Source organism: Tachypleus tridentatus, chromosome 4 (genome assembly GCF_004210375.1).
Source record: "Tachypleus tridentatus isolate NWPU-2018 chromosome 4, ASM421037v1, whole genome shotgun sequence".
In the NCBI taxonomy this organism is placed as follows: domain Eukaryota; kingdom Metazoa; phylum Arthropoda; class Merostomata; order Xiphosura; family Limulidae; genus Tachypleus; species Tachypleus tridentatus.
Genome location: NC_134828.1, coordinates 3,325,121 through 3,351,212, shown reverse-complemented (window position 1 = coordinate 3,351,212; position 26,092 = coordinate 3,325,121). Strand labels below are relative to the sequence as shown.

The window sequence follows — 26,092 nt, the reverse complement described above, 5'->3', positions numbered from 1 at the left end:
ACCTTCCATGTACAGGAATTCACACCGGAGGGTAGATTATGTAGACTACATGGTTTATAATTTGGTTTTACAAGATATTTCAGATTTATTCACATGCCCAGAATATTCATAGTAAAAGATAATAGTTTTTAAAACTTATCCTCTCTGGTTTTAATGGTTTTGTAATTTGTAAAAAAAATGAAAATAGGTACTCATCAAATTATACTATTAAAGCACATGTAACCCTTTCTCTCACAGTAACAAAAGTATTAACAGATAGAAACTTACAGTTCTGAAGGTAAGCTAGTCTTTCCCAGATGTCACTTCTGTTGGTCATAATTGCACCCATCACCACATCAGAGTGACCTATTTGTGATGAAAGTATTTATTTCACTAAATATTTTATTTTCCAGTAGGCACCATTTTAATTTCTTTGAAACAGTAGAATTGCAAATATTTATTTCTAACAATGTTCATTTGGCTACACAGAACAGAATATTGATACTAGTGATAAACATTACAAACCTGGTCCAACTTTTGTGCAGGTTTATGTGTTGTAAGCTAAATCACAGAGGAGTTCAAAATGTTTATATAAAACATCTGGGTTGTAACATCAAAAAGAATACTGATAATCCTTACCATTCATATATTTAGTTAACGAATGCATGACAATATCTGCTCCTAGACTCAACGGTCTCTACAACAAAAGAGAACAGCTCAATAAAGATCTTATTACACATAATAATCATTATAGGTTCTATATTAAACAAATGTATACATACAATGCAGAAAAACACAAGATATTGCATCAAGAAGTGTTTGTTGACCTAAAACATTTTACATAATATCAGTTACTGAAAGAATTTAATCTCTCAAACTGATTCCAAGTCTATGTAATGGTTGCATGACAAGACGATCAAAGTACAAACAGTAGAACACTGGGAAAACCAGACACAGCAAGCCTGAGAACTTTAATAAATTACACCTGCCTGTTGTTTCAGTAGAAGTTTATGTTGAGTAGACACAGCAAGCCTGAGAACTTTAATAAACTACAACTGTCTGTTGTTTCAGTAGAAGTATGTTGAGTAGACACAGCAAGCCTGAGAACTTTAATATATTACACCTGCCTGTTGTTTCAGTAGAAGTTTATGTTGAGTAGACACAGCAAGCCTGAGAACTTTAATAAACTACAAGTGTCTGTTGTTTCAGTAGAAGTTTATGTTGAGTAGACACAGCAAGCCTGAGAACTTTAATAAACTACAAGTGTCTGTTGTTTCAGTAGAAGTTTATGTTGAGTAGACACAGCAAGCCTGAGAACTTTAATAAACTACAAGTGTCTGTTGTTTCAGTAGAAGTATGTTGAGTAGACACAGCAAGCCTGAGAACTTTAATAAACTACAAGTGTCTGTTGTTTCAGTAGAAGTTTATGTTGAGTAGACACAGCAAGCCTGAGAACTTTAATAAACTACAAGTATCTGTTGTTTCAGTAGAAGTTTATGTTGAGTAGACACAGCAAGCCTGAGAACTTTAATAAACTACAAGTGTCTGTTGTTTCAGTAGAAGTATGTTGAGTAGACACAGCAAGCCTGAGAACTTTAATAAACTACAAGTGTCTGTTGTTTCAGTAGAAGTTTATGTTGAGTAGACACAGCAAGCCTGAGAACTTTAATAAACTACAAGTATCTGTTGTTTCAGTAGAAGTTTATGTTGAGTAGACACAGCAAGCCTGAGAACTTTAATAAACTACAAGTGTCTGTGGTTTCAGTAGAAGTTTATGTTGAGTAGACACAGCAAGCCTGAGAACTTTAATAAACTACAACTGCCTGTTGTTTCAGTAGAAGTATGTTGAGTAGACACAGCAAGCCTGAGAACTTTAATAAACTACAAGTGTCTGTTGTTTCAGTAGAAGTATGTTGAGTAGACACAGCAAGCCTGAGAACTTTAATAAACTACAACTGTCTGTTTAAAGAAAATGGGACATTTGAGCTTCTGTACAAAGGATTTCTTAGTATCAGTTTAAAAACAGAACCATCTTTTCATTGTCACTCAACAACCAGTTTTAGTTCATATATACATTTAATTTACACTTTTAATAACTAATCTGTAGAACTGATGAAGTGTTAATTGTTGGACCTACTGAGTTTCCAGTTAGTAATTTATACATGCTAAAATATGGATTAAGATGTATAGTTTATAATTGTTTCTAAACATAAATATATTTATTTTTAATTCCAAAATTTAAAATGTTTGTCTTCAAATGTTTTTATTTTCGTATGAAGTTGCATTAATAGATATAAAGATAGAAGGTTTGAAATAACTGGTTCATAACCTGATTGAGCTACCAACAATGGTGTTTCATGGCTATATATACACACATTTTTTTTTAAATTTCTTCCACTGTTTATTTTACTTATAACTAAATACTACTAGTAACAAAAGGAATTACTAAGCTATTATATCACTAGCCATGACAAGGTTTTAATCAGATTGTGTTAAACATTGTGAGAATTCCATACACTGAGAAGCTGTTATTCAAAATATTAATGATCCAGAGAACTGTATCAGGAGAGATGCAATACAACTTCACCTCTGAAAGCATTCCTTGTGATATGATAGGTTATTAAAGAAGCATGACTTTGGAAACAGTACGTAATGAAAGTTTGATTGGTTGGTTGTTTGATTTAGTGTTGTATGGCACAAAGCTAGCTAGGCCTATCTGTCTCAAACATCCAGTAAAAAATTAAAAGTAAATTTAGTAAAATTCATAAAAGGAAATTAAGGTAAAACAAAACAAACTTTCAAAAATATATATAGATAGTATAAAACCAACATTTACATTTAGTCTGATGAAGTAAGAGAAAAACTACAGTTACAATACAAGGACTTTCTGTAGTGTAACTAATTATCATAACTCATCAGGAAGACTAACAAGTAAGAACAAAAACCACTGGTAATCACCTGAAGTTGGCCTTTCTAGTCCTGGTTCCAAGTTATTTCATGTTATGGGCATTTTCAAAGTAATAAATGTTTTAAAAGACTTGTAGCAAAATTTTAATAATAACTCATCAGAATGACTAACGAGTGGTTCAAAGAGCAACGTTAGTCACCTGAAGTTGGCCATAATATCAAATAACTCGAAACCAGGACTGGAAAGGCCATTTTCTAATTTAAAATTGAACAAGATGGACTTTCATTCTTAAAAAGGTCTAATGTATAAATTAAAAACTTAAATGGCATTAAGAAGATTAATGGCATTTAAAAAACTAAAAACACTACCACGGTGGACAGTGTCACCATCACTAATAACACTGTCTAATGTTATGGACAAACCTTGGGACAGAACATGTTTAAAATGGTGCCGTTGTTGTAAATCTTAACGATGACAAGAAAGTAAAATGTGGCTTATTGTGATCTGAGTGTAACACAAACTACACACTGGTGCATCAGTTCCAGATAAAAGAAAACAATGAGTTAAATAACTGTGATCAGTGCATAGTCTAGTTCGAACAACTTCCTCTTTCTGATCCTTATGGAAGCAAGATGGCCAAAGTCCAATACAGGGTTTTATTTGGAAAAGCTTGTTTTCACGTTGCTCATTCCAAGTCTACTGCTAGCTGGCATGGAGCCGAGCCTTGAATACAGGACCAAAGTCCATGTATGGAACAGGCACAGTGGTGATAGTGCCAGAGTAGAGAGACTTAGCTGCAGTGTCAGTGAGATCATTCCTGCGAATATCAACGTGGCCCGGTATCCAGAAAAACCGGATAGAAGTAGATGTTAGAGAGGAATGGGCAAGTCGGTTTTGAATATCAGCAAGACGGGTGTGAATCAAAATGAAGCGATTCCAGGGCCAGTAGAGAACTAAGCGAGTCAATATAAATAGTGCAGTTTCAGTACTGCTCGGCTTCTATGTGATCCAAGACAAGAGAAATGGCAAACAGTTCAGCAGTGAACACAGAAGCTGTAGAGGGGATTCTGCATGCAACCACCGAACCATAACAAACCATGGCAGAGCTCACACAGTCACCTGATTTTAAACCATCTGTATAAATAAGAATGGAAGGATGGTTTGAAAGATGTTCAGCAAATAGCAGACAGTATTTCCAATCAGGAGTGTCTGCTTTTCTCAGATGACTTAAAGATAGATCACAATTGGGGACTGTAAGAAGCCATGGTGGGATGGGCTGACCAGTTGATACAGCAATGTTATCCAAGGACAGACCCAATTCATTCAACTGCATCTAGATATGAAGACCAAAAGGAGTAAAGGCAGATGGTCTGTTTTTAAAAAGTAAGGCCCACTGAGGAAGGAAAACAACTCCAGATGGGATGTTTTGATAAGAAACAGTTTTGAAGCATATAGTAAAGACAATTGCAAATGGCAGAGGTGCAAAGAAGGTTCATAAGACTCTCTGCATAAACTCTGAACTAGGGAAGTGCAGAACCAAAGTCCTTGATGATGAATAGGGTCAGCATCTTTAAGGCCAATGGTCTGGCAGAGTCAGACTAGTGATCCATAGTTGAGTTTCGATTGAACAAGAACACGATATATCTTTAGCATAGAACATCGATCCACTCCTGATGTGGTGAAAGAAAGGAAACAGAAGATGTTCAGTGCTTTTGTACATTTGATCCGTAGCTGCTTGATGTGTGGTATAAAGGTCAGCTTATGGTCAAAGATAAGCCCCAAGAACATTGTCTCAGGGACCACAGGCAACATGACTTCACTGATACAGAGTTCAGGATCTGGGTAAATACCCCATTGGCAGCAAAAGTGCATGTAGACGGTTTTAGAGAGAGAAAAGTTAAAGCCATTTGCTGTGGTCAGTTTATGATGAAGGGAAGTGGAAAACTGGGACACTCAAAACACAGCCCTGAGGGATTCAAAGTTCTTGTAGAAAAAAAAACGGGAAAGTGTCGAACCCAAAAGAACTCTGAACCTCCTGTCCATTAAAAAATTAATAAAAATGGGCAAATGGCCATGTAACAAATATATATATGGAGGTCTCACAAAATGCCAAACCTCCATGTTGTATCATAAGCCTTCTCAATGTCAAAGAATATTGATAAAAGATGTCATTTGAGAAAGGCTTTTCTGATTGATGTTTTAAGTTGAATCAGGTAGTCTACGGTGGGTGCTGTTGTCAGAACCCACACTGGGTGGGCAAGAGGAAATTGTTTGATTTGAGGAACCAAACAAGATGAGTGTTAATCATCCTCTCTGAGGGCTTACAGAGACAGCTCGTCAAAGCAATTGGATGGTATTTTCAAGGAATCTTGTGATATTTCCCAGGCTTGGAAAAAGGTAGGACAATAGCCTGGCACCAGGCATCAGGAAAAATATTCTCCTGCTAGATCTCATTAGAAACAATCAGAAGAATAGCAAGAGAAGCAGATGGCACAGCATCTCAGTGTATATCATCAGGTCCAACCAATGTACTGCCAGACCTATGAAGGTCCAGTTTGAGTTCCACCAGTTTAAAGGGAGGATTATAGTCATAGAGACAGTTCGAAAGGAAAGAGGTGATCACTCTACCCGAGTCTTGATGGCTAAGGTGGAAGAAGAAGCAAAAGTGCTAGATACCTGGCAAAAGCTTTTCACCAGGTGTACTGGAAATGCTCTGGGTAGCAACTATTTCCTGGCAATCAGAGAGCATAATTGAGAGGGAGACAGAATTCTATTGCCCACTGACCTTTTGAATCTTGTCCCACATGACTTTGTAACTGGTAGTAAATAAGCTGGCTGTGAACTTAATCCAAGATTCCTTCTGGCTTTGGCATCTTACCCATCTTGCATGTGCACAGTCCCATTGGAAAGCAATGCAGTTCAAGAGTGTGGGATATCTATGGAAAGTAACCCAGGCTCGTTTTTAAGACTTCTGTGCTATGTGGCAGGCAGTATTCCACCATGGACGAGGATATAGTGGAAAACGTGTCGAGGTTTTAGGAATACATTGAGCAGCTGCTTGTATAAAACAGTCAGTTACTGCTGCCACACAGTTGTCTATTGATGGCTTAAGACAATAGCAGGATCAAGTTCTGCAAGAGCATTGAAAGAGGGCCAGTTTGCCTGATCCAGCTTCCAACATACACGGGTTGGGTGGCGTCGACCACGGCCAGTCTCTCTCAAGATTATAGATAAATGATCACTGCCTCATGGATTATTGTCAACCCTCCATGAAAATGGGAAAATAATCAAGGGGAGCAAATTGAGAGATCAATAGTAGTAAAGGACTGACTAGGTACATGAAAATAAGTAGAAAAACCAGTATTAAAAAGAGAAAGGTTGTGATCAGAGAGCATATGCCATACAGAGTGATATTTTATTAGGATGGCCATTTTTATTTACGTGCGTGTAGGTGATTTGGGTGGAGAACCCTTCTGTTTATGGCCACATCTTTTTTTTCTTATTTTCCTTATTCAAGGGAGGTCTATTGACCTCCATGGATCCTGCCCTGGATTGATTGGGCAGGTCTTTGCTGTTGGAAGGGGATTCCAGAGACTGAGGACGTGAATGATTGTTTTGCATCTTGGGGTGAGAAAGGAAGATGGATCTGAGGAAATGCTTGTACCTGGAACCAAAGGATGTGGATCTTGGGGTTTGGTGGAATGTATATAAGGGACACTGTTTTATCGCCACATTGGGCTATCTGCTGAGCCCACCGAGGGAAATTGAACTCCTGATTTTAGCATTGTGAATCCGGAGACATACCGCTGTACTAGCAGGGGCTATAAGGGACAAAGATAGGTGTTGATTCATCAACATTTTTACTCATCTGTTAATTTTCTGTCATGTTTCTGTTGTTAGAATCCAACAAATGATGCTTATTGTTAATAATAAGCAAGAATTCAGTAAATATCTATCGGGATCACACATGTTTGTTTACTTTTAAATTAAACTGTTCTAGGGTTCAAAAAACTAGGGGAAAAAAAAAAAGTGAATGTTCGTTGTTGATACATCGTACACAAAATATATTTCTGCCGTGGAAAATCCCAACAAAGCATGCTCTCAGAAAAACTAAGAAGTGCTTGTTCAAGTTACTTTTATATAAAAAAAGATAATTGTGAAATGTAGAAAAAGTTAAAAATAAGTATTATGTTGCAAGTTCAGTTTCGATTTGGTGGAAAATACTAAACAATTAAAGTAAGTTAAAAATATTTTATAAATTGAATAAATATGAATTCTCAATTTATTATTGTAGTATTTTGTAAACTTGTCCTATTTTAACAGCAGTAACAATGAAGATTCTAATAATAAGATTTTCAGGTACTTAAATAACATTTACTGAAACTGAACTGAGCATATAAAAGTTTTGCTTCTAAGAAACAACAAAATGTATTTAATACAAATGTATCAACCCTGTGTTACATTTTCACGTCGTGTTCAGAAACAGACATTTTACTAATTTATACAATGTTGGATTTTATATTTATATTTGGAGGAAAGGATCCTTGTTCATAATAGTTTTATATACCCACTTACACAAGTAGCACAGTACTAGAAAAATGCACTTGAATTAAGAATTGTTAGTACTTGTTAAAACTATTATACACTAAGAGGTACACAGCTATACTGAAACAAATAAAACAAATGTAATCCTTAGTAAATATTTTAGTATGTTTTGATTTGACTATAGCCTATCATTGCTAATTTTAATCTAAGAGTGCTACACTTTATCATAACCAGAAAAAGGTTTTACACCCTTTTATTATTCAGATAAAACTGAAAATATCCAATTATCAAGAATAAAATGGGACTGTTAACATATAATAAACACAAGTTCTCCATTTCCCAACAACACTAAATTATTAATGTACAAGTAAATAAATTTCTAACTGGAAGGTGAACAAGGTGTTTTACCTGGAAGTAGGAAGACATGAAGGTATTGTCCACAACCATTAATGCTCCAGGATGTTCTCTGACAATTTCAGACACTGCTCGAATATCAACTAATTTCATAGTTGGGTTTGTAGGGGTTTCCATCCATACTATCTGTTAAGAAACATGGTTCTATGTACTCTTAGTTTCATGTAATTATACAGATAATTGTGTGTTATCCAGCATACATGCCTTTTATACATGTGAAAATCTTGGGCCATTTAAAACTTAATTGGTCAGTTTTATACATGAAACAATCTTGAATATTCTAGCAGTTAGTAAAAGAATTAATGAATAACATAGATTTAGTTTTCAGTAAAATCCAGAGTAAAATAAACCCACAGCAAAATGTTTAGGGGAATACGGTAAAACACGAAATATATATACTTAGGTTTTAATGGAATGAAAAGCCACAAGTAAATTATGAGATGATTTACCCACTGACCACATGAAAAACACTAATTGGTTATATTCAACACTGCTGTGATAGTTATAATACACAAGTAAATTATGAGATGATTTACCCACTGACCAGATGAAAGACACCAATTGGTTATATTCAACACTGCTGTGATAGTTATAATGCACAAGTGAATGCAGGAAAACATTCATCTTTTAAACTAGGAAAAACAAAATGATTCTCGAGGATAACAACAAATAAAACTACAGTTGTATTTCTAAATCTTCAAAGTATTCAAGATTTATTCTCTCTCAACATTTATCTGCTATTTGTACTTGGACAGATAACACTAAAAAGGTCAAATCCTCCTTGTATACATCTATTCATCATGTTTCATACCAGTGCCATTTTGAACGCAGTAATTCAGTAACAGTTTAAAACAACCTTAAAAAGGATTTTCACATCTAGTGGCCAAAACCTTAATGCAGTTTTTCTCCAAAGAATACGTTTCAATTTCTAAATTCTTCACAACTTACAAAACACAAATATTTCATGAATAGTAACTACACATTCTATTAATTTTAATCATACACTTACAATAAATGTTTTTAAATGGTTGTTACAAACGTTTTTAATTATTTTTCTTTAGAATAACTTAACTGCAGAAATAGAGGTCACCATAATCAATAGTCATGTTGAAGATAAAGTTTTTCTTGAAGACAATTTGGGTCTGAATGTATTATTTCATGTGAGGTATTCTACTGACCAATGTAAATATTTGGTTGTCAAAAGATGGTTGGTTTTAGCTCTAACAAATAAAGCACTAGGGTTATCTGTGCCAGATTGACACACCTGGTGACCTGATTTCTGCAAGGGCTACTTTAACATGGCTATTACCAATTAGAAGACCTAGTTGATAAACTACCAGCAATGATAGTTTTAAGTGTTTAAAGGTAAAATGACATAACATGGAGACTGGACCATTAAAAGATGCTGATGACAAGATGTTTGTTAAAAAGCTGCACTTTTAAATGATTTCTTCTCTTTCATTTTAAGAAAAGATAACATTAACAATATTCTATACCTTCAGCACTCTATGTGATATATTAATATTGATTTGATATATGATGATATTACTTTACAAAATGATTAAGATATTAAAAATGGATAAAGCACCAGGACCAAACAATATTTTCCTTGGGATTTTTAAAGGTGGTCAAAGATTAGATGTTTGTCAGATGTAAAAGACTTCAGTGTAGATCATTAATTTTGTGTTTGTATTCATTGATGTTGAGGTTATGGAGATTTCTGGAAGACCTAAATGATAGATATATAAGTAGTAGTTACTAAACAAGCAAAAAGAGAGAAAAAGTAAAGTCATGTGAAAGAGAAGTTAAATTAGTAAAAAGTTCAAAACAAAGTGTCATGAGAATGAAAGGCCTAACAGTTAATATGTTATAGTGAGATTAAAAGTTTGAAAACTGTGGACTTTAATGAAAGGCAGAAAATTTATTGGATTTCAGGATACAACTCCAGCAATTCCTGTGACAACAGGATTGAATTACAGATGGATACTACTGAGATTAAAAAAGTGAAAAATAGTTCAACTGAATTCTAAATCAATTGAATTGGCCTAGCTGGACTTTTGACAAAGAAAAAAAAGAAATGCAAGTCTACGATACAGCCACGATCTCCATAGTGTAAGGACTTTTTGTACAAGATACAGCCACGATCTCCATAGCGTAAGGACTTTTTGTACAAGATACAGCCACGATCTCCATAGCGTAAAGACTTTTTGTACAAGATACAGCCACGATCTCCATAGTGTAAAGACTTTTTGTACACATGTTTAACTTGTTTTGTGTGTGCATGCACATGCATGTATTATTTGAAAAACAAGTGGGGTGCGTGCTGTTTGTTTATTGCCAAATTTATCACTAACAAATTACAGACAGCTACTGTAGAACTATTTGGTAAGCCACGGCCAGGATTATACAGTGGTGAATAGTGAAAATTTGTAGGCCTATGTACACAACTGTACACTGTATTGCAAATAGTGTGAAGATTACAATCATGCTATGAACCATGTCAAATTTTAATAAATGGATAGAGCATCTCAGTTTAAAAGAGTTAAGTTTGTGAAACAAGAACTAGAGAGAAAGAAGAGTTTGATAAACAAGATACTAGTAAGTTAAGGATGTGTTAGGAACAAGAAAGTGAAGGTCCTACAAGATACCAGCTGCAGTAATGAGAACCAATCTAGTGTGTGATGACAGGTGAGGTATGTCTGTGTGTGATAACTGACAGGACAGTGTGGAAGTTTCCCATTGCAAATATATAGGTGAATACACCATATTATGTAGGAGACCTTGGGGCCATGTGTATGAAGGCAACAATATATGACTTGGTGATTGGAAATATACCAAGTAGTAAACATTTAGAGGAATTAGAAAGAAGATTGATGAAACCTCTGGAGTCATTATAAGGGTTTCAAAAAAGAAGGGAAAACAAGACATCAAGCCCCTGCAAGGGTCAAAAGGCAACATCCTGAATGTAGGTTTGCAGAAATTGAATGAAGCACACAAGAAACATTGGGACAATATCCAGGAGAATGTTGAACACAAGAGAAAGAGGAGACATATATATAGTGGACCAGAAGGGAGTGATATACCAGATTTACCAAGGCAGTCTATTGGGAAAGTTAAACAGATCACATTACCAACACAATATTAGACCCAAGTGATGAAGTTGGCTCATGTATTAATTGTGGGATGACACCAAGGAAGGCAGACAGAATCACAAGCAACTTCCATTGGCCAGAAGTCAGTGACGTAAGTAAATTCTGTAGGTCATATAACATCTGTCAGAGGACAATACCCAGAAGGAAGGTAGCCAAGGTGGCATTGGGGAGGATGAATGAGGAACTACGTCTACTGTTTCAGTATACAGATAGATTAGGAAATACAAACTCCAATCTCACCCACCACATAGATAAGAAGAAGAATGAGGAGCTACGTCTACTGTTTCAGTATACAGATACATTAGGAAATACAAACTCCAAACTCACCCACCACATAGATAAGAAGAAGAATGAGGAACTACGTCTACTGTTTCAGTATACAGATAGATTAGGAAATACAAACTCCAAACTCACCCACCACATAAATAACAAGGAAAATGAGGAACTACGTCTACTGTTTCAGTATACAGATAGATTAGGAAATACAAACTCCAAACTCACCCACCACATAGATAAGAAGAAGAATGAGGAACTACGTCTACTGTTTCAGTATACAGATAGATTAGGAAATACAAACTCCAAACTCACCCACCCACACAGATAAGAAGAAGAATGAGGAACTACATCTACTGTTTCAGTATACAGATAGATTAGGAAATACAAACTCCAAACTCACCCACCACATAGATAAGAAGAAGAATGAGGAACTACATCTACTGTTTCAGTATACAGATACATTAGGAAATACAAACTCCAAACTCACCCACCACATAGATAAGAAGAAGAATGAGGAACTACATCTACTGTTTCAGTATACAGATAGATTAGGAAATACAAACTCCAAACTCACCCACCACATAGATAAGAAGAAGAATGAGGAACTACATCTACTGTTTCAGTATACAGATAGATTAGGAAATACAAACTCCAAACTCACCCACCACATAGATAAGAAGAAGAATGAGGAACTACATCTACTGTTTCAGTATACAGATAGATTAGGAAATACAAACTCCAAACTCACCCACCACATAGATAAGAAGAAGAATGAGGAACTACATCTACTGTTTCAGTATACAGATACATTAGGAAATACAAACTCCAAACTCACCCACCACATAGATAAGAAGAAGAATGAGGAACTACATCTACTGTTTCAGTATACAGATACATTAGGAAATACAAACTCCAAACTCACCCACCCAGACAGATAAGAAGAATGAGGAACTACGTCTACTGTTTCAGTATACAGATAGATTAGGAAATACAAACTCCAAACTCACCCACCACATAGATAAGAAGAAGAATGAGGAACTACGTCTACTGTTTCAGTATACAGATAGATTAGGAAATACAAACTCCAAACTCACCCACCACATAGATAAGAAGAAGAATGAGGAACTACGTCTACTGTTTCAGTATACAGATACATTAGGAAATACAAACTCCAAACTCACCCACCACATAGATAAGAAGAAGAATGAGGAACTACATCTACTGTTTCAGTATACAGATACATTAGGAAATACAAACTCCAAACTCACCCACCCAGACAGATAAGAAGAATGAGGAACTACATCTACTGTTTCAGTATACAGATAGATTAGGAAATACAAACTCCAAACTCACCCACCACATAGATAAGAAGAAGAATGAGGAACTACGTCTACTGTTTCAGTATACAGATAGATTAGGAAATACAAACTCCAAACTCACCCACCACATAAATAACAAGGAAAATGAGGAACTACGTCTACTGTTTCAGTATACAGATACATTAGGAAATACAAACTCCAAACTCACCCACCACATAGATAAGAAGAAGAATGAGGAATTACATCTACTGTTTCAGTATACAGATACATTAGGAAATACAAACTCCAAACTCACCCACCACATAGATAAGAAGAAGAATGAGGAACTACGTCTACTGTTTCAGTATACAGATAGATTAGGAAATACAAACTCCAAACTCACCCACCCAGACAGATAAGGAGAATGAGGAACTACATCTACTGTTTCAGTATACAGATACATTAGGAAATACAAACTCCAAACTCACCCACCACATAGATAAGAAGAAGAATGAGGAATTACATCTACTGTTTCAGTATACAGATACATTAGGAAATACAAACTCCAAACTCACCCACCACATAGATAAGAAGAAGAATGAGGAATTACATCTACTGTTTCAGTATACAGATACATTAGGAAATACAAACTCCAAACTCACCCACCACATAGATAAGAAGAAGAATGAGGAATTACATCTACTGTTTCAGTATACAGATAGATTAGGAAATACAAACTCCAAACTCACCCACCCAGACAGATAAGGAGAATGAGGAACTACATCTACTGTTTCAGTATACAGATAGATTAGGAAATACAAACTCCAAACTCACCCACCACATAAATAAGAAGAAGAATGAGGAGCTACATCTACTGTTTCAGTATACAGATACATTAGGAAATACAAACTCCAAACTCACCCACCCAGACAGATAAGGAGAATGAGGAACTACATCTACTGTTTCAGTATACAGATACATTAGGAAATACAAACTCCAAACTCACCCACCACATAGATAAGAAGAAGAATGAGGAGCTACATCTACTGTTTCAGTATACAGATACATTAGGAAATACAAACTCCAAACTCACCCACCACATAGATAAGAAGAAGAATGAGGAACTACGTCTACTGTTTCAGTATACAGATACATTAGGAAATACAAACTCAAACTCACCCACCACATAGATAAGAAGAAGAATGAGGAACTACATCTACTGTTTCAGTATACAGATACATTAGGAAATACAAACTCCAAACTCACCCACCACATAGATAAGAAGAAGAATGAGGAACTACGTCTACTGTTTCAGTATACAGATACATTAGGAAATACAAGCTCCAAACTCACCCACCACATAGATAAGAAGAAGAATGAGGAACTACATCTACTGTTTCAGTATACAGATAGATTAGGAAATACAAACTCCAAACTCACCCACCACATAGATAAGAAGAAGAATGAGGAACTACATCTACTGTTTCAGTATACAGATACATTAGGAAATACAAACTCCAAACTCACCCACCACATAGATAAGAAGAATGAGGAACTACATCTACTGTTTCAGTATACAGATACATTAGGAAATACAAACTCCAAACTCACCCACCACATAGATAAGAAGAAGAATGAGGAACTACATCTACTGTTTCAGTATACAGATAGATTAGGAAATACAAACTCCAGACTCACCCACCACATAGATAACAAGGAAAATGAGGAGCTACATCTGCTGTTTCAGTATACAGATACATTAGGAAATACAAACTCCAAACTCACCCACCACATAAATAACAAGGAAAATGAGGAGCTACATCTGCTGTTTCAGTATACAGATAGAGTAGGAAATACAAACTCCAGATAACATGAGATCAAAATAAGGAAAGTCCTACATTAGAAGAGACTGACAAAAGAACTGCAAACGTTGGTGTAGACTATATGACAAAATTTTGTATATGAACCACAAAGTCTCACACATAGTGAAAAAATACTATAAATATTTCTCTTGAAGAGGAGCTTATTGTCAGATATAAGAGACTGTTTAGTGTTGGTATCATTAATATGTTTGCAATCCACCAATGCTGAGGCTATGTACATTTAACTTCAATAGGAGTATAGTTATGTACGAGTTATTTATAAAATGGAACTAGTAAGAATTATCACATATTTTAAAACAGTAGACTTCATAGGTATTAGATGAAATTATCATGAAAAGAGGGATAATGAGTTAATACAAAGAAAGTGGTTTTACATAAATTTGATAAATGGCAAAACATGCAAGACATAGTATATACTTCTAAAGTGATTTTTATGGACATAAATAACTTTTTTTAATACAATATATTGAAAGTGAATGCTTTTCTTTATAAACAAAAAAAACAAAACATGACAATACAAGGCTTAGTAACAAGATACGTGACCAAATATATATATCAAATTTTATTCTACATTTGCAATACCACTATTTAAAAACAACAATATTCAAGCATACCTTAGTATTATTTCTAAAAGCTTTCTTCACATTGACAGGGTCTGTGGCATCTACAAAAGATACCTCCACTCCCATCTTACTTGCACAAGTTCTGAAATATCTGTTTGTACCTGTTATACAGTTTGAAAGACAATTTACTAAGCATATGTTATTCTAGTAAAAATAAACATTTTATAAAAAAAATCTTAACCACAACAATGCTTGTAAATTCTTTTCATAAAATTAATGTTTTTATTTCTTCTGGAGGGCAGGGGGTGAACAACTGAGTACAAAGACTTCTTGAAATAAAGAAACGTGCACAACAAAAGCTGCTGCACCTGTTAAACCACAAAAGAAAGAAAGAGATAGATAGAGCAAGAGAGAGAGAGAGAGAGAGAGAGAGATTATTAAAATATGATCAAATACAACAGGATACATTTGTCCCATATATGAATATATACTTTTTTTTATTTTTTTTAGAGGAAAAGTTTTTACGACAAACAGTAACGCATTAAAAATTTACTTCTTAGAGCTTTAGTAAATTTTGATTAAATTATGCATACTTGTCATTTTTCTAACCGTCAGGTAGGACCTGAGAGGATTTTATTGACTAAGTATTCTAAACAAAACATAAATAATGGAGATTTTAACAAATATGATTAACTATTTGTGTATAAATAATGGAGATTTTAACATATATGATTAACTATTTGTGTATAAATAATGGAGATTTTAACATATATGATTAACTATTTGTGTATAAATAATGGAGATTTTAACAAATATGATTAACTATTTGTGTATAAATAATGGAGATTTTAACAAATATGATTAACTATTTGTGTATAAATAATGGAGATTTTAACATATATGATTAACTATTTGTGTATAAATAATGGAGATTTTAACATATATGATTAACTATTTGTGTATAAATAATGGAGATTTTAACATATATGATTAACTATTTGTGTATAAATAATGGAGATTTTAACATATATGATTAACTATTTGTGTATAAATAATGGAGATTTTAACATATATGATTAACTATTTTGTATAAATAATGGAGATTTTAACATATGATTAACTATTTGTGTATAAATAATGGAGATTTTAACATATATGATTAACTATTTGTGTATAAATAATGGAGATTTTAACATATATGATTAACTATTTGTGTATAAATAATGGAGATTTTAACATATATGATTAACTATTTGTGTATAAATAATGGAGATTTTAACATATATGATTAACTATTTGTGTATAAATAATGGAGATTTTAACATATATGATTAACTATTTGTGTATAAATAATGGAGATTTTAACATATATGATTAACTATTTGTGTATAAATAATGGAGATTTTAACATATATGATTAACTATTTGTGTATAAATAATGGAGATTTTAACATATATGATTAACTATTTGTGTATAAATAATGGAGATTTTAACATATATATGATTAACTATTTGTGTATAAATAATGGAGATTTTAACATATATGATTAACTATTTGTGTATAAATAATGGAGATTTTAACATATATGATTAACTATTTGTGTATAAATAATGGAGATTTTAACATATATGATTAACTATTTGTGTATAAATAATGGAGATTTTAACATATATGATTAACTATTTGTGTATAAATAATGGAGATTTTAACATATATGATTAACTATTTGTGTATAAATAATGGAGATTTTAACATATATGATTAACTATTTGTGTATAAATAATGGAGATTTTAACATATATGATTAACTATTTGTGTATAAATAATGGAGATTTTAACATATATGATTAACTATTTGTGTATAAATAATGGAGATTTTAACATATATGATTAACTATTTGTGTATAAATAATGGAGATTTTAACATATATGATTAACTATTTGTGTATAAATAATGGAGATTTTAACATATATGATTAACTATTTGTGTATAAATAATGGAGATTTTAACATATATGATTAACTATTTGTGTATAAATAATGGAGATTTTAACATATATGATTAACTATTTGTGTATAAATAATGGAGATTTTAACAAATATGATTAACTATTTGTGTATAAATAATGGAGATTTTAACAAATATATTAACTATTTGTGTATAAATAATGGAGATTTTAACAAATATTTAACTATTTGTGTATAAATAATGGAGATTTTAACATATATGATTAACTATTTGTGTATAAATAATGGAGATTTTAACATATATGATTAACTATTTGTGTATAAATAATGGAGATTTTAACATATATGATTAACTATTTGTGTATAAATAATGGAGATTTTAACATATATGATTAACTATTTGTGTATAAATAATGGAGATTTTAACATATATGATTAACTATTTGTGTATAAATAATGGAGATTTTAACATATATGATTAACTATTTGTGTATAAATAATGGAGATTTTAACAAATATGATTAACTATTTGTGTATAAATAATGGAGATTTTAACAAATATGATTAACTATTTGTGTATAAATAATGGAGATTTTAACAAATATGATTAACTATTTGTGTATAAATAATGGAGATTTTAACAAATATGATTAACTATTTGTGTATAAATAATGGAGATTTTAACAAATATGATTAACTATTTGTGTATAAATAATGGAGATTTTAACAAATATGATTAACTATTTGTGTATAAATAATGGAGATTTTAACAAATATGATTAACTATTTGTGTATAAATAATGGAGATTTTAACAAATATGATTAACTATTTGTGTATAAATAATGGAGATTTTAACAAATATGATTAACTATTTGTGTATAAATAATGGAGATTTTAACAAATATGATTAACTATTTGTGTATAAATAATGGAGATTTTAACAAATATGATTAACTATTTGTTTACTATCAGTATAAAAGACACAAGTCTGAAGGATGTACATTAAACCATAGTTAATAGATTTTAATAAAACATAAGAATGTTAAAACACTAAATGTTTTTTTTAGTTTCAAACAAACAACTTTCACCTAACAATGGTGAATAAGGTAATCAAAATTCTGATTAAACACCTTCAGCTAGTATTCTGATTCAAATACCATGTCTCAAGTTCTGATCATTACAGAAGCTACTAAGTGGAATATTATCTTTGTTTGCTAAGGCTAAAAAACAAGTTTCAATACCTGTTGGCTGAGCACAGATAGCTCATAGTGTGGTTTTGGGGTTTTAAAATAATAAAAAATTGCATTTGCTAAGCTGGACAAAATGACACATACCTCCATAAACATCATCGAAGCAAATGACGTGATCTCCGCTACTTAAGAGATGAGTTATTGAAAGAGTAGTTGCCAATCCCGAGGCAAAGCTCAGCGCTAAATATAAAACATATGTAATCAAAATCTTTTACCCTGAAGGTCATATAGTTAGCTTTTACTATTTATAAGTTAACAGTTTCAAACTTTTCATCCATTAATTTATTAGTTATAACTACACATCTCTTATGCTTATTTCACAAAATATAAATATATAAAATATAAATAGGTCCTAAATACACACAATTTTATCATATACATGAAAATAAAATATTGTTAATAAAGTTACTGCATCTGATAGTATTTTTTAACCATAAAAGAATTATCATTAAAATATCAATCTAAGTTCTTATTAAAGAAGTGTGTAAGAACTGTGGTGTTTAAAATTAAGTAATTGGTTAAGAACTGTGGTGTTTAAAATTAAGTAATTGGTTAAGAACTGTGGTGTTAAAATTAAGTAATTGGTTAAAAACTGAGGTGTTAAAATTAAGTAATTAGTTAATGTAAGATATTGAAAGATTTTTCTGCAAATTCAAAATGTTATAAGCATTGTAAAAATAATTTCAGTGCTAGCACAAATGTTTTACATTAAATATTGTAGTTGATAATGTACACTTATATAAAATCAAACGACTTAATCCTATCATTTTCTGTATTACTTGTATACCAAATTCCTTACAAGTTTATGACTTTGTTAGCTATGGGTCTTTAATAACACAGAAACTACACAAAAAATTTAAGAACTACTTAAATTAAACCCACTAATTACAGCTGGGGGTCCTGAAAAGATACACAGAATACCATATCTTTATAAATTTTAACAGATCTTTGCATTGAATGTTCTAAAATGTAAAAAACATTACATTACTCAATATAATGCACCACAAGTTTCACTGGTAATGAATGATATGCAACTAATTTGACAATTTAAGGGTTAACATGCATTACCATATTTTCCACCTTCTAAAGCAGCCAAGCACGTTTCAAGACAATTTCTGGTGGGATTACCACTTCTCCCATACACAAACCCCTGCAGCATATAAAATAATTTATAAGTTTTATCATACACAAAAGAAAATATTTAAAAACCATGCAAATAATAATAATTTTATAATTTTCTTTACTTAAAATATTTTATCTTATTCATTTATTAAAGGTTAGATAATTATAAAAATATATAAATAATTGACAGATGTCAGTTGTCTTTAAATTTATATACTTCAATATTTACTTCCATTGTTGTATCTCCATATCCCATAAAACCTTGATGTAAAACGTCCGTGTGAACCAGTCATTATTTTGAGTTTCTAAATGACATTAACAAAATTCGTAACTTTTTTTAACTAAAGATAAATTTGTTTTATTTTCTTAATATATCATGATATTTTAGCAGCCATTCTCTGAACATAATAAACCAATAGAGACAGATTATTATCCTGTGGATTCATGTCACCCATCAATCATTCCAAGACAACTCATGCAGGTCATGTATCATACTCAATGGTGAAACAAGCTATTCAGAACATAATAATAAACAAAACACCTAAGCATGACTCAGTGGTATGTTAAAAAACAAAACAAAAAACAGTTCTGGACTTTGGGGATTTGTTATAAGAATTTGAGTAAATTTGTAGTTTATGACTACAAATTGGGACAGCTAGTACAATTAGCCCTTGAATATTATGTGTATGTTCTCTTACAGCAAAGCCACATCAGGCTATCTGCTGAGTTCAGAGGGGAAACCTATCTTGAGTAGTCTTATGTGAAATTTGACAAAACAACATTAATAAAAAAAAAAATGCTTGTAATTCTTTTACTTCATATTATTAAAACTGCCATATATGATCGAATTGCTGATGAAATCAAAACTTACAAAATGCTATTTATGAATTTAATTTCGGGAATGTTCTTTAAAAATTAAATTGCAGTTACGTTTCTACTAGAACTAAGAGTTTTGCAAATATACAATACTTCAATTTTATGATATACAAACTTAATTTCTAAGGTTTAAGTATTTTAAGGTAAAATTTTAGGATCAAGTGTGAGAAAAAACAAAAACTCATAGCCCATGCAAATAAGTACTTTTATTTAATTAAACGTTTAAAAATATATGCATTTCCAAGTCGCATAATCATAACTTCCGATAGATGGCAGTATAAATGTTTCATATGTGATGTAATACAACAATTAATTTACAATATGCATATAGAAATAAAAATAAAGAAACAGAAATTTGTAATCATAACAATAAAAAAAGATAAAAGACTATATTTTAGTAGTTGCTTTTGCTCATTTAAGTTTCATTATTATTCGTTAGAATTCACTTGAATACAATGCAAATTATATATATAACATGTTTATCCAATAATTACAAGAACTGAGGTTAATAAACAGTTCTTTCTTTATCCGACAGCACTGTTAATATTATCATGTTCTAAGGTAAAATATGAAAACAACTAATTAAACTGACAAGGTCGTATTAGAAAGACAGATCCGCAGAAGAAACAAAAATTTTTTTCGTTGAAGCAAAATTAATGAAATTGGCTAGAGGCATTTTTATTTCTGAACTACAGCACCCACTGCCAACTTCTGGGTTAATTTTCTATTATTATTATTATAATACGATCGACTTTTACAATATAACGCCACCAAACTTAGAAGAACAAGTAGTACAATCGGCGACACAAAAAATTTCGAGCTGTGTTAAACACCATGCCAAGCCCTTAAAGTGAAAACTTGATTAATACATTAGGTGCAGCTAAGATATAGAATAATAAGCTGAAATATACTGGAACGGAAAATAATTAAGTTAAAGAAAATATAATAAATGTAAGAATACTACGTTGAATTAGGGGTTGTAGTATACTCTATCATTATCATCTTTTCTTCTTTTTTAATACAGAAATAAACGTATGCCAGTTTTACCGCATCTTTTGCAGGAGCGAACTGCTGAAATGTGGTTGCTGGACAAATTGGTGGCACCACGGCTCTATGTGTCCATTGGGCAGGATCTTGACCTTCGTGAATAGCTTTTGTAGCAAAATGTTCATCTTCAGAGCGTCCGAATTTATCAGAGATCACATCATTAGACATAGAATCCATTTCTAGCTTATTAATCGGGGAAACTAATTACTAAGTTGCACGATTATGAAAATTTTTTTTTTTTTAATACTTATCTTTACGGATACCTGTCTAAACCTCTCTCTCCGATACAAATAGTAACGTGTTAGTCTTACACTGGTTATATACTCTAGGTGATGATAAAACGCATGCGTGTTACATAGTGTGCGTAGAAACATTCGGTGGTCATGCCTTCACAAGTAAAGTTCAAAAATGCCTGTACAACTGAAACAGCAGTATAACAAGGATAAGTCAAAAATTAATCGTTGTTAAATAATAAAAATATTTTATTCACAGTAGTTTCATTTAGTACTAAACTCGATTATTATGTATAAGTGTTTCAAATTTTAACACGTCCGCGAAAATGTTTGAAAATTCACGTTATTCTGAGATCCATATAAAATACAATAGGCGTAATATTACGAATACTTGAAACCAAAAAAAATAAAATTACCCCTCTTCCTTTTAAACTTTCGTTTATGAAATTTAGAAACTGCGAATCGGATCGATTAGTTTATTTTCCATTAAAGCGCAGAACTACACAATATCACTGTGTCACTAGGGCACAAGAGTCGGTTCCAAACGTTTGTTTGTTTGGGAATTTTGAACAAAGCTACTCGAGGGCTATCTGTGCTAGCCGTCCCTAATTTAGCAGTGTAAGACTAGAGGGAAGGCAGCTAGTCATCACCACCCACCGCCAACTCTTGGGCTACTCTTTACCAACGATTGACCGTCACATTATACACCCCCACGGCTGGGAGGGCGAGCATGTTTAGAGCGACGCGGGCGCGAACCCGCGACCCTCGGATTACGAGTCGCACGCCTTACGCGCTAGGCCATGCCGGGCCCCGGTTCCAAACGTGTCGTCAAATATTTTCAGTTTTTCTGCTGTGGAACGTTATTTTATGGTGGTAAATCCCAAGCCTTTATTTAATTTCTGTAGGGTATAAGACATATTAATACTGGAAATAAATGTTGAGTGTCTAATTAAATAAAAACAACAATTTGGTGTTATAAGGTCATTTATTACTAGCTTTAATAAATCAAAAACTATGTTTGTGAAAGAGTAGCTCAAGAGATGGCAGTTCAAAATTAGGGACAGTAGCTTTGCTATAAACCAACAAGCTAACAGATTCATTATGGAAACACTAATATGTTGCCCTGACTGCGAAGAAATATACGCGCTGAATAAAACCAAATCAATACATATGTATATAAGATTAATACTCAACTGTCAAGTAAAATAAAACAGAATCATAGGAAGGACTGCATTAAAAACAACAAATCCAAACGTCTGAATAATTATATTCTAATAAATAAAAACAAACCTAAACAACAGTAAAAAACACTTGCACAAATCAAAATGATCCCCAGAGTGCAGGCTGTAATGTGATATATAAAATATCTCGTAGGTTTTGGAGATAACTGTGGAAATAGGACCCACATTGCATTGGGATATCAGTCTCAACTTCCATTCGCCAGTCTCATATGCAGAAATTCATAATAATACTAATATAATTTTGTAGCGATATCGATGAAAAAATAATCACTTCTAACACGTTTTTAAAATGCTTGGCTTTAATTAACCGTACACTATTATTCTGTAATATTATTTTCCCAGTAAACGGAAAGTGAATAGTTTAGACGTATTTGTTTAAAAAGTCCAACCTCTGTGACGAATGCAATTGAAAACATTAATGACATTTTGTTTTGTCAAGAGCAACTGAGAAAACACGCTGTAGTATACGTACATTTAAGGGTAAATATATAACAGGCTTCAAACCATGAAGTGAAAAACTGAGTCGTGTCTATGAGGGTGGTTTAGGTATACCCTATCTAACATTCAGCAGCCCTACCCTCTCTAAATAAGATTTTAACAGTCTTCTTACGTTATGACCTCTCACTAATATGAATGTGTAAGTTTTACGTTGACGGACCACGTAGTTGTACTATGCAACTTGAACCGAAATAGTTGTCTCCATTCAGATAAGATCTAGGATGAGGGATTAATGTTAATTTGAAACAGCTTCAAACTGCCGCGAAGCTGTGACTCTCTAGTAATTTTATTTTTTAGATAATTATAAAGACTAAATAGCCAATTTTTTGGAGGCAAAAAATATTTATTTTGTGTTTAATAACAGTTGATCCTCGTTTTGATACAATTGTTTTGTTTCTTAGTATTAAATACTAAACTTTGTTTATTACTGGTCTAATTAAGAAGCTGCACCTGTGACTGGAGTAGAAATCGTGATACAAGATGAGAATATTTCAGTGCAGCTAAGACTTGAAGAATTACATAATACGAGCTTCTGATACGTTTTGTCAAGTATACTCTTTTGCTTTCAGTTCTGCGGGCTCGGCAGAGCGGGGTGTGTTAAGGCGTGCGACTCATATTCTGAGGGTTCGCATCCACCATCGCACCAAACATGCTCGCCTTTTCAGACGTGACGGTCAATCCCAGTATTCGTTAGTAAAAGTAACCCAAGAGTTAGCTGTGGGTGGTGATGAGTAGCTGCTAAATTAGGGACGGTTAGCGCAGATAGTCCTCGAGTAGCTTTACGCGAAACTAAAAACAATTCACTTTTTCGACGGTCCCTAACAAAAATCATTTTCATCCAATCAGTCGTGTGAATTCGTCATAAGGAAACTTCCATTTAGTGGTTAAAATGAAAGTTTCCTTTTTACAAAAATATAACGTTACGACATTCGGTTGCAAGAAACATATCCACAATGGCGTGACTCTCGTTGAAACGGAACTTTGAACAATGAATCAATACAACTTACGATTCTATCACCGAACCATAAGAAAATGTTGCATCAGCAGTGGTATCAGAAAGTAGATCTTGAGCACTACTGTAATCATATGAAGAAATTAGTCAGAGAGACAGCATCACCATCAGTAAGTTAATAACCTGCAGGTTTGACGATGGTGCATTTTAAACAAACTTTGGGCATTGATATTGATCCATTCAGCTTAACCTGGCTAGAAAGCATTGAACTTTTACAGTTACACTTCCAAGGCATGCTGTTACAATGTGAGTCTGACCTTCAAAAAAAAAGAATTGGATGGGCGCCACCAACTTCTTCCTTCTTTGGCTTTGGTTGCACAGAAAATAAGTTTCGTTTTTTTGTCTTCACATCGTGTTTTCTCAGATTGCAATTTTTTTTTTCCCCAAAGACCACTTGCATATTTTCTCCTAAATTCCTGATGTCAGCCAAATATAATATGACGCAATTATAGTTGCACGGCTTCAATACAACTCTTATAAATCACTATGATAATTCAGGTCTGTACGAAGTTACCGTTGATATTTGTTTGTTTGTAGTGAAGCACAAAACTAGACGATGGATCGAAATCCGGTTTCTAGCATCAAAAGTCTGCAGGCTTATCGCTGTGTCACTAGGGGCCAGGACATGTTTGTTCTGCTGTTAAGTACAAGACTCTGAACACACACTGCTGACGTAACAAAACTAATAAAAACACTTGTCGTTAATGTAGGTGTACAATCTACTAAAAAATAAAAGTGTTGTTCAGGAAAAAAGATATAGGGTCGTACATATATATCATTTCATATACCTTTCTTTATTCCCTAATCAATCAATATCATACTTGACACAGAATCACATGAGAAAAGGAGGGAATGTTATGCTCTTATCTAACTAAGTAACTAATTTCTTTAAAAAAAAGACCAAAACTGCACACCTTAACACAGTGATACAGGATGACATGAAGAAAGCCATAAGGGAGGAGGTCACCCACCCACCTCATTCCATGTTGATACAATTCATGGAAACTGTATATCTTTCTTTTCAAAGTGTACACCTTTATCCATTTGTATTGCACTTTTAATGTTTATTATGTTAAGGAAAAATTGAAGCACAGTTTCCTATCCTTTGTTCTAAGTGAGTTTTCATTCCACCCTCTAATGGACGGGTACTACAGCTAGTATTTAAAAACACTTTTAAGCAATCACAAGTACCTATAAAGCATTTGACTATTTTGGGAACATTAATTTTATATTAAAGATCAAACAATTTATGTTTGTTTGTTTTTTGAATTTCGCGCAAATCTACACGAGGGTTATCTTCGCTAGCCGTTCCTAATTCAATAGTGAAAGATTAAAGGGGAGGCAGCTAATCAGCACCACCCACCGCTAACTCTTGGACTACTCTTTTACCAACGAATAGTTAGACTGACCGTCACCCTCAGGTCGAGCGCCCTAGTCACCTGGCCATGCCAGGTCAAATAATTTTTACTTATGAAAAGAATAACACCTACAGTATGACAGCAGGAGATGATTTGTTGGTTTTGAACCTTACTGGTATCGAACTTGGATACAACTACTAATAAGAACACTTTCTAAAGCTATACAGTTCTCTCCTTGTTTTAACGAAAAATAACAACAATAGTGTTTCCTTCTTGTTACATTCTCTTACGAATATGTTACATTTTACGTTGGTAAAAGAGTAGCCCAAGAGTTGGCGATGGGTGGTAATGACTTCCCTCTAGTCGTACACTGCTAACTTAGGGATGGCTAACACAGATAGTCCTCGTGTAGCTTTGTGTGAAATTCAAACCAAACCTGAAAGTGGGTGTGGACATCGTTTCACTT

At 33.0% G+C, this 26,092-nt stretch overlaps 1 protein-coding gene across 1 annotated transcript in view; it reads right to left on the bottom strand.

Annotated features, from left to right (window-relative positions):
• The window catches only part of LOC143248456 (cystathionine gamma-lyase-like), a 32,816-nt gene extending 11,236 nt beyond the window's left edge, over window positions 1-21,580 (bottom strand). The window contains exons 1-7 of the mRNA XM_076496834.1: window positions 21,285-21,580; window positions 19,308-19,389; window positions 18,324-18,419; window positions 15,070-15,179; window positions 7,841-7,972; window positions 619-676; window positions 268-345 (exon numbers count right to left, since the gene is read on the bottom strand). Of these exons, the coding sequence (XP_076352949.1) occupies window positions 268-345; window positions 619-676; window positions 7,841-7,972; window positions 15,070-15,179; window positions 18,324-18,419; window positions 19,308-19,389; window positions 21,285-21,461 (733 nt within the window). The 5' untranslated portion in view covers window positions 21,462-21,580. The remainder of the gene's footprint in view (window positions 1-267; window positions 346-618; window positions 677-7,840; window positions 7,973-15,069; window positions 15,180-18,323; window positions 18,420-19,307; window positions 19,390-21,284) is intronic.
• Window positions 21,581-26,092: the final 4,512 nt, after the last annotated feature.